This window comes from Macrotis lagotis, chromosome X (genome assembly GCF_037893015.1).
Source record: "Macrotis lagotis isolate mMagLag1 chromosome X, bilby.v1.9.chrom.fasta, whole genome shotgun sequence".
NCBI lineage: Eukaryota > Metazoa > Chordata > Mammalia > Peramelemorphia > Peramelidae > Macrotis > Macrotis lagotis.
The window spans coordinates 50724671-50739563 of NC_133666.1; the positions used below are offsets into that span (position 1 = coordinate 50724671).

Below are 14893 nucleotides of genomic sequence, written 5' to 3' on the forward strand. Positions count from 1 at the left end.
TTCTGGAGAAGTCAGAATTCTAGATGTACAGAAGCAATCACATCCTTCTCTACATCTGCTTTCCTCTTGGTCAAAAATGCTCTCAGGATGCCCTCTTCATTCAAATATGTTTGCAACCTAGCATAAATCTACTTGGAGGGAAAGGATGCTCAAGATGGGAACAAATCATTTTGGGTTCTTTAAAATTTGTGGACAATAGGGAAAGAACAATTAATGAATTTGCATCATTGGTTTTTTCCTACTTTAGCTCCCAGTTTAATAACAATGTGAATTGTTATGAAAAAGACAGTTTCTGTTATAGGAGCATTACTTATGAAAGGAGAGAAACTAGATCTTGTAATTATCAAACTGAAATATTATCTAGTGTCAGTAGTATTTATTTAAGTATATGTTTTGAACAAGAAGGATTAAAAACATCATTTTATGAAATATGTACATTTTGCTTTTAAAATCCCTTAATGCTATCATTGTTGTCCTATAATTTCTGATAATTAATTTGCATTTTGAGTTTTATAAACTTGGTTTTAACTGATTTTTAAATGAAAATTGGGATGGAGATTTTCAAAAAGTAAATAATGTTTACAACCTTAGAGAAAAAGATTAATAGAATTTAGCTACAAACTGCTAAAGCAATTTCATCCTTTTTTCTGCTCACATGGCTCAGAAAATATCTGCATTTCAGTTTTCAGGGTGACAGTTTATTTAAAAAATTCATGTGCACATTAAGACAAAATTATAGTTTAAGAAATGGATGGATTTTGCTCAACAGTAGAGCAAATATAGGAGGTGTGAATAACTAAAATATGCAAATTATCCATACAATTTTGGCTTTACACTTTCTGCCATTGCTATTTAATCAATTACAATGCTTTTGTTTACATATCAGAACTCTTTCATTTGATATCATAAACCAATTCATTGATCCTCACAAAGAAGGGCAAAAAGCTTTTGCCTTCAAGAAATTTACATTTTAATGAGGGAGATAACTTAGAAATAAGTATATACAAGACATAAATATTTAAATATATATACATATATATGTATATAGACATATACATTCAGAAAAAGAAAGTGGAGGAGAGACAGAGAGAGAGAATGGAAGGTTTCTTATTTGAAAAATATCTTTATATACATTAGAGAATATCTCTATACCTGGGTCCAATTCTAAGAAACATTGTATTGGCATTAATAAATTCCATACTTGTAAAATGCTTGGAATCTTAAAAATGTTGTTTTAATATCAAATATTATTTTTATTCAGAAATAGTATGATTGATTTAGAGCTCAAAGGGATCTTTTATACAATTCCAACCTCCTCATTTTACAAATGAGAAACTGAGGCCCAGCAAGGTGTGGTGATCTGCCTAAGCAGCAGAGTCAGGACTCAAATTTATATTCTCTGTCTTCCAATTCAGTAAAGGATAACAAAGTCTTCAAGTGTTCAGATTTTTCTATCATTCTAAGCAGCCCAAATAAAGATTTTCACAAGCTTCATTTAAACTCCATATCATTTGGGTTTATAGTGAGAAGAATAATAAACCAAGGCCTAGGTTATGACTTTAAGATAGAAGGAAGCTTTAGATCACCAATGGAAAACTGGTGGTTGAAATTTTCAGGTTCAGTGCTTAACTGTACATTTTATTTACTTTTGTAGACTTATTTGGAAGAGGCTGCTTATTAGAGTCTTTGAAGATTCATGTAATCACTGTAATTGTACCTAATTACCTAATTGTATAATTATATTTAATTGTATCCATGGTGTTCATACACATAACACAAATTCAATTACATAGCTGCCCCCCCACCTGAAATTCCGTGAGATCATTTTGCACATCTGCAGTGAGCATTTTGAAAGCTTAGGTAGCTGGAATTTGTGTTTTTTCTCCTATTTTGATAACTTCGAGATTCCAAAAAATTTCACCCTGTATTTTTATTTCCATAAATGGAGGCCTTATATTTTCTAGCTATTTTACAGATGTTGGAAAGATAAATAAGATTAGCTTTTGTGAAACCCATTTGGGTTCTTTGTAGTAAGGCTATTATATAAATTCTATACATTATCATTTCATTTCACGTTATTAAAACTAGCAACCAATAATAAGCATTAAAAGTTCATTATTGATAATGAACATTATTCTTCAATTCTTTGTATATTTTTATAATGTGCACAGGACATTATCAAAAGGTGTAAATCATTTGTTCAGGCAACAAATACTTATGGAATGCCTATTTTGTATTGTACAATAATGGTATGGTATCATACATTCAATAAGTTCTGAGTTCTCAGAATCTGCCAGTAGAAGTAAAGGTGACAGGTGTGGTCTGATAACAGCAGGACTGTGCACACAAATGACTTTCTCTGTTTTTCTGTCTCTGACTCTAAATACACACATACATATACATATAAAATGTGAGGTTATATTGTCATTTTTGGCAACCATATGAAATATAGTGAGTCACATGTAAATGTGGTATTGGGGACAATATTGTTAAGTCAATTAAATTTCTGCTGTCTTAGTTTGCATTGATCTTTTTTATAAATATACTAAAACTTTTATCTAGCTTTTGTGTTATTGAGATTTAACATTTTACCTAGATTCTATGAAATCAAGCATTAGTAAAGAATCAATATATTGGATGCTCACCTGCATAATTAATGTTCATGAAATACTTTGAAAGCCTTGAATGGAAGCATTTATTATTATTATTTCATGAACTAGATGAATATCAACCATCCAAATATAAACTAAATTACTGAATTGAAAAGCTAATAAGGAAGACTACCAATATCAAATTATAAATCTACTGGAATTCAAATATTGTCCTGAAAATTTATCTGTGTCTATATATCAATGGATTTTTACGTTTTCATGAGTTCATTGTAACTATTCAAGTCTAAAATCAAACATTTAAGATTTAAGCTTCCTGTTGCTAACTTAATGCCTCTAAGTAATTTATTTTTTGTATTGGGAGGCTTTTTTTCTTCAGGATTTTTTTATGTAATGCCATACCATACTTAAGACTCTAACCAGTTTTTTAAATATTTTTCTTTATTCCTAGTTGATCCTACAGATACAACAATGTCTGACAACGGAGACATCCGATTCAGCAATCTCTCTTGGGATCAAGTTAAACTACTGGATCAAGTGCTGAGTGAAGATGTACCAATTCATGGAAGGGGAAATTTCCCAACTCTAGAAGTGAAAACAAAGGATATCATCCTTGTGATACAAGATCAACTCCAAAAGAAAAAGATCATTATTAAAGATATCCGGCTGAATGGTTCAACAGCTAGCCACATCCTTGCAAACCAGAATGGAACCACTTACAAGGATCTTGACATCATTTTTGGTATTGGGTATCTAGGTGAGGTAGAATTTCACATCGTTAAGGAAACAGTTCTGTATTGCCTGCAAGATTTCTTTCCAAAAGGCGTCAATAAAGAAAAGATCACAGCAGACATCATGAAAGATGCTTATGTCCAAAAGATGGTGAAAATTTGCAATAATCATGACCGCTGGAGTCTCATCTCTCTATCAAACAACACTGGGAAGAACATGGAATTCAAATTTGTTAATAACCTTAGACGTCAATTTGAATTCAGTGTCGATTCTTTTCAGATAATCCTCAACAACCTTCTAGATGTCTACAGAGATACCAATTATGTGTTGAGTGAAGAATCCTTCCCTATTATTGTGGCAGAGAGTATGTATGGAGACATCGAAGAAGCACTGGATCATCTGCGAAACAAGCTTATTGCTACCAAAAACCCTGAAGAAATTAGAGGTGGAGGTCTCCTCAAGTACAGCAATCTGCTGGTCCGTGATTTCAAGGCAGCAAATGAGATAGAAATCAAAACCTTGGAGCGTTACATGTGTTCCAGATTCTTCATTGATTTTCCTGATGTGATAGAACAACAAAAGAAGATTGAGTCCTATCTACAGAACCATTTCATAGGTGAAGAGAACAGCAAATATGATTACCTGATGACCTTGCGCAGTGTTGTCAACGAAAGCACCGTTTGCCTCATGGGGCATGAAAGAAGACAGACCCTGAATATGATCACCATTATGGCTCTCAGAATTCTCGGAGAACAAAACATCATACCCAACGCAGCCAACGTGACCTGCTATTACCAGCCTGCTCCATATGTCGCTGATAGAAATTTCAGCAGTTACTATGTGGCTCATGGCCATCCTTTCGTCTTTCAGTCATACCCACTGCATTTTCATGTGCATAATGGTATGGTTTAAGTAAAACTTAAGAAGAGAACCAGAAGAAATAAAGATCTCTTTCAAGCAAGTTTTCAAATTCCATTGATTTTAAGATTTTTTTTCATTACTAGTTATTTCCTATCAGTCACAATCTATACCATCTACCATCCATAAAGGCAGACCATGAAAAAATTATAATACCAAAAACTAACTCTTATTTTACCATTTACAATGACTTTTGAGTGTTCCCAAGAAATGCAGTGGAGGTGTTTTCATTTTTGATAGAAAAGAAGAAAAGACTCATTTCCAAATATAGATGCTCAGTTATGCCAAGTGCTACAAAGTTTTATAAATAAACACAAACAGAACTGTTTTTATGACTTAAGTCTTTCATCTACCACGTCAAGAAAATATTCAAGCATATGACAAGAAGAAATGCCTAATTTCAGAGGTCCCAGATTCAGAAGAGTTTAAAATGATGGCTACAGCAAGCATGGACCTTCTTTTAATCAAATATAGGGTCAAATTCAAAAATCTTACCTTACATAGTTCAAAAATAGTTTTGAGAAAGCAGGCTGTATTATCTCACAAATTTTACTTTTGCTTATTAGATTGGTGATAAAGTTATTTTGAGTCTCTAACTGAAACAATGAAAAACCATCAGTACAATAGTTCTAATGATTACTTGTACAAGTCATTTTGGTATCCTCACTGAATGAGAAATGATAAATTCTACATGCAGAAGCATTCTGTAAATAATTGTCCAACTAAAACGGGAAAAATCCAGGCAGGTTTAGGGCATTTAAAAAATTTTTCATAGTAGCACTTACAATTTCATTATAGATTTGTCCTCTATTTTAAGATGTCTGTATATTAGGAGCAGATGATCTAATGAATAGATAAGTAAGCATTTTGGTTTTCTTTTTGTCTTGACCAAAGATCAGTTTCCAGTATGCCACTCAAGCACCTCCCTGTGTCAGCTTTCCCCTAAATGCTGTAATTTATTCTTTCAGGTGGACCTGCTCAATACTGAGTTCACTGGGCCAATCAGATATGTTGTTTGCAAATCTACCAATGAGATTAAATGTTGTTTGTTTTTTTCTCCTCTCTTCATATACTTATTCACTTGTGAATAGTATTCTGGAGCATCGTGTGGAGAAGACGAAGCTTATCTCCAGGATGAACGTATGTAACAAAGCTGGAAGACTTCCAGCACTTTTTCTGGGTTCTGAATAGCATTCTGAGTTCTCCATTTTACATTGTTATCATATCTCTCTATCATATTATGCTTCTTTCTTTTAAGACTTTCATTTTCCTTTTTAAACTAATTAAGTATTTCAATCAGATTTTGTTTTCTTTATAGTACTTCCAAACACAAAAAAATCTGTTATTTTCAACTAAACGGTCTTTCTGGGATCTGCCATTTTTCACATCAATGAATATATGCTGATACACTATTTACTACAATTTAACTCCTGATCTTTAACCCCAACACTATACACACAGGAAAGTATAAAGTCATTTTTGTCAAGAAGTTATATTCAGTGTTTCATGAATCTATTAGTTGTTAGAAACAAAGAAAAACCCCATTGTTCCTGTATATATTTTTTGAAGAGCAACAAGTATTGTAGGTGAACTCTCGTGAATGCTTTTCTTCATTCCCACAGGGATTAAATCATCTCTATGACCCATATAGAACTAAGACTCCAAGGCAATGATTTATATTTAGAAAAATAAAACAATAGTTATACTTAACATCTTCCAGGTTATGTGTAGAAGGCATTTCTGTGAAGAATGTGGCCAGAAGGGAGAATTTCTTTACAGAACTGTACTTGTGAGACCCAAGTTTAAATTGATACCACTGAATACTGGCATTAATGCAAGTAGTTTGAAAAAGAATTATTACACTGCACAATAAGAAATAATCCTCACAGATCAGTGGTGACATTTGGACCATTCCTTTCAAGTGTCAATAATTCGCTCTGACATTATAGACAGCCCTGGATGCTCATACTTTCTTCTCTGTAGTAGAGGGAACCCAGAAACCCACAAGTGAATTATTGACTTAGATTACTGACATATACACAGTCACAGAAGTAGCAGAGTGTGATCTCCATGAGAATGATGGCAGTGATGAGTGTGATAAGTAGCCTTTGTACTATCATATTCAGCATAAGCAAATCATCTTCAATGAGGAGTCCTTTACAAAGGAATCATTTCATATCCTGGACCAACAGTAATAGAAACAAATTAAATTTTCAAAAAACTAGACAAAGAAAGTGTACCCAGGAAATTTCTACAAAGAAAATACTAATGAGAAATTCAGAGCTCAGTTAAGAAATCTAGTCAGTTGTACCATTTAACTCCTAAATGAGTCTTTTAAAAGATAAGCCTGCTTGGATTTTTCTTTGTACTGACTTAAAAAGTGGCCCATACCTTTACATAAAATTAAAAAGTAGTAGTCAGAACTTAAAAGGGGGACATACTGGGAAAGAGTTTTGAAAATTACTTTTGTTAAATCAGGTAACTTACTTTTTGGGAAAATACATTAAATGGTTTCCATGTAAATTATTTTCTAAATAAGTTTCAGAAGCTCTGCAGGGTGACATTGGCACACCTCTTCAAAACCTTCAAAAAGCAATGATCATTCATGGAGTGAGCCCTGTGTAAAAAAGTCACTATTTCCTCCAGATCTGGTTTATGTTGGAGTTATTTTAGCTTAATGACAGCAGATGCCCTTTAAATATAAGATTGAGAAAATAGCCTAACAGTTCTTTGAAAATTAAAATTCCATTATTTTTTTAAAAGTACCTAAGTCCATCTTTACCCAGTATAAAAAGCATGATTATCATCTCATGGGTAAATAATACAGGAACTAAAACAGAAGCTGATTTTAGAAATGTGGAAGCACATGTTTAGTATATCATCAGTAGAAATTTGCATGAAAGTCAATGCATATTTCCTGACTTGATGAGAATATCTCTAAAAAGGTGTCCACATTTTTAGGATAATCTTTACATTTCCCAAACGTTAATATTTATTTGCCCCAAGATTAAACATTCATAATTCTTGTTTCTTATAACATGGCACCTTTACCTTTCTAACTGCCTGCTAATATTAATGATTATTAGTCTCAGAGTGAAGAAATTCAATTTACTCCCACTCAAAATTTCAGTGAAATCTAGATCAAGCTTGCTTAGGGTCAAGAACGATTTTAATTACATGAATGGCAGTTTAATTCAATGAAAGAGGCTTTCATGCAGTTATAGTGAGAGAACCAAGTTTAATGGGTGTTAGATTGTTCAGGATTTCCCCCATCAGAGGTACAGCAGCCTTAACAATTCAGACACTATAATTCTGGAGATGAATGTTCACCTTTCAATCTGAATAAAGCAGCAATTCTCGGCTTTTTAAGGAGGAAAATATCTTAATTTGAATGCTATATTAAAGAAGATACCAGAGTTGGGATTGATGTAAAATTGCACTTTTAGGGGAGAGGGGATAAAAAAATAGTCAGTGGGCTAGCATCTTAAGCAAATTTCAGAAAATTATTTTTTTAAATAATCAAAACATTTTAAAAACCAGATTTTAGTTTAGAATCAAATTTGTAATAAATTATAAGTCAAAATTCACAAAATATTTTTAAAATAATCTTTCCCATAGAATAAACTATTTTTGAAACTAATATACCTTTACAAATTATAACAGTATTACATTTGTTGGCTAATTTTGGTTCAACATATTTCAAAAGGAGAGCCTCCAGTTTGCCTATTCTGTCATTGCCTAAATTTACCACACCTCAGCCTGCTCAAACTGGGTAGGAGGTATACTATTTATTGGTCACATTTTCAGGTTTGACTTAGATGTAGCTAATACAACTTGGTATGCCAGTTGTCAGATGACTAATGTTAGAACTCTAAAGGGGAGACAGAGAGCTCCGAATTGTAAAAGATATTTCACTGTTGCTCTTTTAAAAATAAAATCCAAATACATCTGATAAAATATACTTGTGTTGTGCCCATGATGGGTTGCCAAATTGATTTAAAATGAAGTTTGAATTGGCTCTGAACAGCCTAGCCTATTTGTAGGAAGTCATCCCTGTACCTGGAAGTTCTAGCTTCATTCAGATAAGACAAACTGAACCCAATTACAGTTGCCCTATATAGACCCAGTCTTAATTTTTTTCTAATTGAGATAGCATATTATTTCTATTTCATGTCAATCACCAAAAGCTAAACATTTCAGAGGTACAACCACATACAATATCCTATCAAAAGAGAACAAAAGATTAAACAGGTTGGACATCTTTTGTAGTATGCAAAAGGGGCACTGAGCTTAGTCCCTAAAGCTGAAAAAGTCCATCTGCACATTAGATGGAAGTCAAGATGGATCATGATGATACTAGAAGTGACCAGTCCTGCTCCTCATGGTCTGCTTATTTAATCATTATATTATTAGAAACAATCACATTCCTATAGCTCTTGTATATATGGCATGAAGTCACTAGCAGCACTCAAGTTAGTGGTGGTACCTTTGAATGCTTATGTGAAAAGTATATAAAGTTGTTTCCTTAAGTCAAGTCTCCTGGATGTTGAAAGGCCTAGCAAAGTGAAAAAGTGAGGTAATTTTCTGGGTAATTAAAAAAAAGCATACTGCTGAGGGAGAAAAATCGATTGGTCTATATGGCCCCAATACATTGGATAATTGATCAAACCTTCATAATTATTAGGTATGAGAAAAACCTTCAATAGTGTTAATCCAGTGGGATCCTATTTGGACGTCATCCTATTTGGAATTCAGCAACATATTCAGAAATACTCTTTACAAATGGCATACAATGGGATACCCCATTGGCTATAGACCAATTCATGTGATGAAGAACAGATTAACTTGAAACTGTTCTAATATAGAATTTCTCAGAGAAGAAGAATTTGACTTCAGAAAAAAACAATATGGCAGGCATGGTGAATTCATAAAACAGTTACCTTAAAGATTTATATTGAGCCTTGCCTAATTCAAAATTGTAGTTTAGTCTTAAATAAAATATAAGAAATGGGGTTATAATTACTGTGTGAGGAATAGTTCATATGGGATAGAAAGAGGTCAAAACAGCAGTTATCTAGAGACTTCAGTGAGCTTCCTGAGGGCCTAAGATTTTTTTGTACTGTCACATCAAGAAGACCTTGTAAACGTTTTCACATAACACCCAATAATTGATAAGATCAGTGCATTCATATAGCTTTATAAAGGCTTTTAGGTGTTTTCTATCTTGTAATTCATTTTACCATAGTTTGAAGTTTTACTACCTTCATCTTGAAGTATTTTCAAATGATTTCCATACTTCTCTAAAAGAAAGAAAATTTTGTGGATACCATAGATGGAGCACCCATGAGGTGGCTATGAAGTGGTTAGGTTCAGTTGGCTGAGATATATAGTTCTTTTTGTTTTAATGTTTACTGTAATCTAAATTTGAATGACCCTTTTACTGTTTTCTGATTATTACTAATATGTTTGTGTCTAAGTAAGAATTGCATGTTCTGTTTTGGAAAGTAGTATTTCATTGTTGACAGAAGTTGTACTGTTATATAAAAATGTAGGTTTTGTGGTTTAAAAAAAAACACAATTTAAAGAAGTTGATTCTACCATCGTGAGCATATTCTTATCTTACCCCTTGTTTGATTAGATGTGTTCTATGACTTTCTGTGAATTGTGTTGAATAAGCATTGTGGAGACTCTGTTATTAGATTAAAATGAGTTCTGAAATAAAATCACTGTGGAACATGCAGCATTGTGTCAGCTACTTAATGGATCAAATGCTTGTTATTTCAAATGCCACCAATTAAAATGTGTGTTATGTGTTTGGAAAAGTACACAGAAAAAATTCTCCTCTAGAATTTGGACAAAATCCCTATTGATTTCATTAGAAGTCATATGTGGGAAATACAAGGGGGCAATGACCCTCAGAGTATCTAATGGCTCTAAAGAATTCATTCTTACCATTTATAATAGATTAACCAATAGATAACCCTTCTCCACATAGTATAATTATACAAATGGCATATGTTACACTTACTTCCCAAACTTGGTTTGATTTACAATTCAATTGCTCATTTGCCTCTCTCCCCAAAATGGGTAATACCAAGGCTCACTTAATGTTGTGTTTGGCAAAAGTACAAATGGTGCTGAAATAAGCATGATGGCAGCCACATTTCTCCTCTAGAATTTGGACAAAATCCCTATTGACTTCATTAGAAGTCATATGTGGGAAATACAAGTGGGCAATGACCCTCAGAGTATCTAATGGCTCTAAAGAATTCATTCTTACCATTTATAATAGATTAACCAATAGATAACCCTTCTCCACATAGTATAATTATACAAATGGCATATGTTACACTTACTTCCCAAACTTGGTTTGATTTACAATTCAATTGCTCATTTGCCTCTCTCCCCAAAATGGGTAATACCAAGGCTCACTTAATGTTATGTTTGGCAAAAGCACAAATGGTGCTGAAATAAGCATGATGGAAGCCACATTAGAGGTAAAGAGTCCAAATGCCAAACATAGCATCTTCCGTACAGCAGTTCCTATTAAGGGGAAAAGGGTATCACAGAAAGATTATTTTGAAGGACAAAGCATCTAGAGCCGGCCATTTTGACCATTTTGATGGGTGTTTCTAACCTCATGATAGGCTAAGGATTAGTTTAAATGCCATCCTATTTGGAATTCAACAACATATTCAGAAATACTCTTTACAAATGTCATATTATTCACAAATTAACCTTGAAGTGTCAAAGCTGAGTAGAACTGGGGACAGTGTCCACTTTAAAACAATCAAAGGGAAAAAAAATCAGATAGCTTGAGCATCTTCTATAATATTCAAGGAAGTCATTACTATTATCCCTAAGCCAAAGAAGGATACAAGTATATTTGGATGATAAAATAACAAAGGAAAGTGAACTATCTTCACATCAGTGTCCTTTACGAATAAAAATCAAGGGTACTTTTGGGTAGGATTTCTCACCAGCAGCCAATTTGTATGTGGCAGGCAATAAAGTAAGGTGACATGTTGGAATTGTGACCGCCATTCATAAAAATTAACCATATGGTAGGGCAGTATACATCTTTAATTAAATGGAATGGGAATGGGAATTGTTTGCTAAGGGAACCCTGCCACTGCTATGAAGAAATAATCCTGTTAGAGGATTTGCCATGTTCATTGGGCCTGGAGGCTTTCAGAACTGTATTTGTACATGGTTATTCCTGTACCACTGCCTAGACTTGCCATTTCCAGTCAAAGAGGACTTTCCATACCCTTTGCAGTACTATCCCAAATGAGCCATTTGAATTTATTCTGTTCATTTTTCTTAAAAACCCAGGAGGAGTATTTCTTTTCCCCGATCCCAAGAGGCAGATATACTGTAAAAGCATAGAATAATGTTGATCATTATATTTCATTTGCCATCATATTTATATGAAACACTATTACAAAGACAAATTGCTCTTCCCATCTTTTACATTTATCTCTTTTTGCATCCTGTGTCATTACAGAATCTTTATTTCTAAAAACTACAATTAGTAGCCATGGAAAGCACTAAAACATCATAATATGTTTTTAAATGCAATTGTGGTAATAAATTGGTACCTTTGGGAAATGAACTCCACATACTTTTCAATTACACTCTGACACATGAAAGACATAGTTTAGATTTCAAAGAGCAAAATATAAATCATAGAACAGTAGATCTTAGACAGGACCTTAGAGATCACTGAGATCATTTTATTCACCTGTTTTACAAATGAAGACACTGAATTCCAGAGAGATTAGGTAACTTTTACAAGGACACAGGGCAGAGGTGATTCTTAAAAGATCTCCTGGTTCTTCTATGAATATGAGAAGGGTTGTGGATAAAGTGTACAGGGAAGCTCCATCAAATCATTTTTCCAAGGCAGATAGCAAGGGAAAGAAATAGTAGGAATTGCCAAATGTTAAAGCAGAACCATAAGCAAAAAAAAAATATTCCACATGAGAGTGATCTAAAACAAATTATTTAATGTAGGTAACATTCCCTTGAAGACATCCAAAGACTTCAAAGTCACTGTTTAGATCTCAAACCCTCACCCAAAAATCCCAACTCTGTGCAATGGAAGGGGATGGGGGAGCAGGAGAGGAGTGCACCCTAGGGTCAGCCCTCAGCACAGTGTCATTGGAACTGTCTTCTGCAGATTTTTCAGTATATCCTTTATCACTCCCAAATGTTCAGTGCCCTCATGATTCATCCATACTCTTCTGTACTGAGGGAGTGGGATACCCTTCCAAGCAAGGTGGCAACCTTTCCCTCCCATTTAGCATCCCAATCCCTCAAAGCCCTCCCAACTTCATAGTAGCTGACACTGACTGCCAAGGGATTAAGATCATTTTACACCTGTTTATGCATGAACCAGCTACTCAGATACATTGAGTCCTTTTCAATGCCTGTCTCCAGATAGCCTTTAAAGAATACCTTCAACTGTGGGAATTTCAGGTCCATTGGGAAGGTTGGTGGGGACCCCACAGATTACACCTTACTTATGTGGGCTAGTTCACCAGGATCCGGAGGGGAGACTCAAGTTCATTAACTCACAAGAAATAACTTCGGGTTTGGAAAAGAGCCTTCAAATTGTGTTGTTTCCAGACCCAAGGCCACTGACAACAAGTGCTGCTAAAAAACAGCCAATTTTAATGTTTCACACTAAACCAGCCACTTTATGGCAAAGTAAGAAAGACTTTTGCTTTATCTAGAAAAACCGGAAGATAAGGTTTGAAGCACAGAAGACATAGGGGGAAATTCTAAAAGACTCAATTTGATTACATTCAATAAATATTAAGCACGTGTTATGGGAGAGAAAAGTGAAAATAATACCTACCCTTAATGAGTTTATATAACACAGAGGGCAAAAACATCTGTACAGATAAATAAACACAAAATATAAAGGATGAGGCAGGAATCAGACAAGGAGAAGCCGAGGCAGGAGGAAATAGTGTCACAAAATCCCAGAGAGAAAAACTCATGTAGGAGTGGGGGAATGATCCAGCCTTTCAAACACTGCAGAGGCTTAAAGATGAGAACTAAGAAGAGACCATCGGATTTGGCAATTAAGAAATTGCCCTTGGACAGAGCAGGTCAGAAGATAGATTATTAATAGAGTGTTAGGTTCGAAAGGAGCTTTTCCTAAGAGCTCAACTGTGAAAGGAAGGAGATCACTAGCTTGAGGGAATGTTGGGCTCATCCTTCATCACCCTTCATCACCCTTCCTCTGGCAGCAAACACAAGTCATTCTTAGCTCCCAGCTTGGATATTCATTTGAGTGAGAGAGAGAGGGAAAGCTGATGGTCTTCCTCTAGGTGTCCTCTGTGGAGGGGCTGTCTAGATGTGAGATAGAATAGCATTAGACTCCATAAATGGAGGTTTAGAGGGAGAGGGCTGGGGCAGGGGGCAGGGAGCAGAGGCCCGTAGGTGAAATTTGGGCATTAATTCACTACTAGCATAGAAATTGATTCATCCTCCACTGTGAACCATAGGAGTAGTTGAGGTTGCTCTCTAGCAAAGGTATTGGCCAACTGCCTGGGGAATAAATGAATAAATAAGAATTTATTAACGTCCAAGCACTGAGGACACATAGACAAAAGGGAATGCAGTCCTTACACCCAAGGAGCTTATATTCTACTAGGGGAGACAACATATATAGGGGAAATGTGAAAGCTACAGTTGTGACTGGAAGCAAAGGAGAGTTGATCGACACACCCTTTCCAAGAGCAATGAGAGTTGGTTTGATTATGGTTTCAGAATTGAAAACCTAGGTGTACTGCCTACCTTACTTATGTGAGGGAGGGGTGAAGAGACATGTGGTACAAGCTTCTCAGCATGGCAGCTAGGGAAAGGAAGTCCCTGGAGTGAAGTGAAGCAAGGTTGGAGCCTGAACCTAGATGTTATAGATCCTTGAAGTAGACAGCAATCAAGAAAGCCAGCCCTCTTCCCTACCTCCCCCAATGATAGTTCTGGATAGGAAAAAGTTAAGTCCTCCAGAAAATGGTTTGGCATGGCAGCTGAGGCTCAGAGTGGGGAAATGATCATACAGATCTACACAGCTTACAAAGGACAGAAACAGGTCTAGAACCAAGGTTTACTGGTTTCCAGTGTTTAGCCTGAACTCTTCCATCCTCTCTTTCCCTTTCACATATAGATTTTCTCCCTGAGTAGCTATTCTTCATACAAATTTGCAAGGGGCAGAGATGGTCTTTGTATCTCAGCAAGAAAATCCTACATTGTACATCTGGGCATATGGTCTCTGATATCCACTTGACTTTCCAGATCCAGCCTCATTTGGCAGTTTGAGCTCATCCTTGCCTTAACAAACAAACCCCCCCCACCCAAATCCAATTTCCTACCTATAAATATTTTCCTAACATTCATAGTGTACAACAAATCTTGCTTTCTCCAGATGACAAGAACATTATGATGGCCATATGTTCATCTACTTCCATGAAAGAGGAAACCTAATCCTTGGGGTACTGGTGGCAGCGACCATGGTAGCAACCACAATCACAGTCCCAAGATCATTATCAACAATATGATTCAGCAGGATGTTTAGAAAATAGGTATATGCTCAAATTGCATTGAAAATAAGTATGCTAAGG

At 35.0% G+C, this 14893-nt stretch overlaps 1 protein-coding gene across 1 annotated transcript in view; it reads left to right on the forward strand.

Moving 5' to 3' along the window:
* Nucleotides 1-5346, forward strand: part of TENT5D (terminal nucleotidyltransferase 5D) — a 15435-nt gene extending 10089 nt beyond the window's left edge. Inside the window, exon 2 of the mRNA XM_074204803.1 lies at nt 3061-5346. Within this exon, the coding sequence (XP_074060904.1) occupies nt 3081-4253 (1173 nt within the window). The 5' untranslated portion in view covers nt 3061-3080 and the 3' untranslated portion in view covers nt 4254-5346. The remainder of the gene's footprint in view (nt 1-3060) is intronic.
* Nucleotides 5347-14893: the final 9547 nt, after the last annotated feature.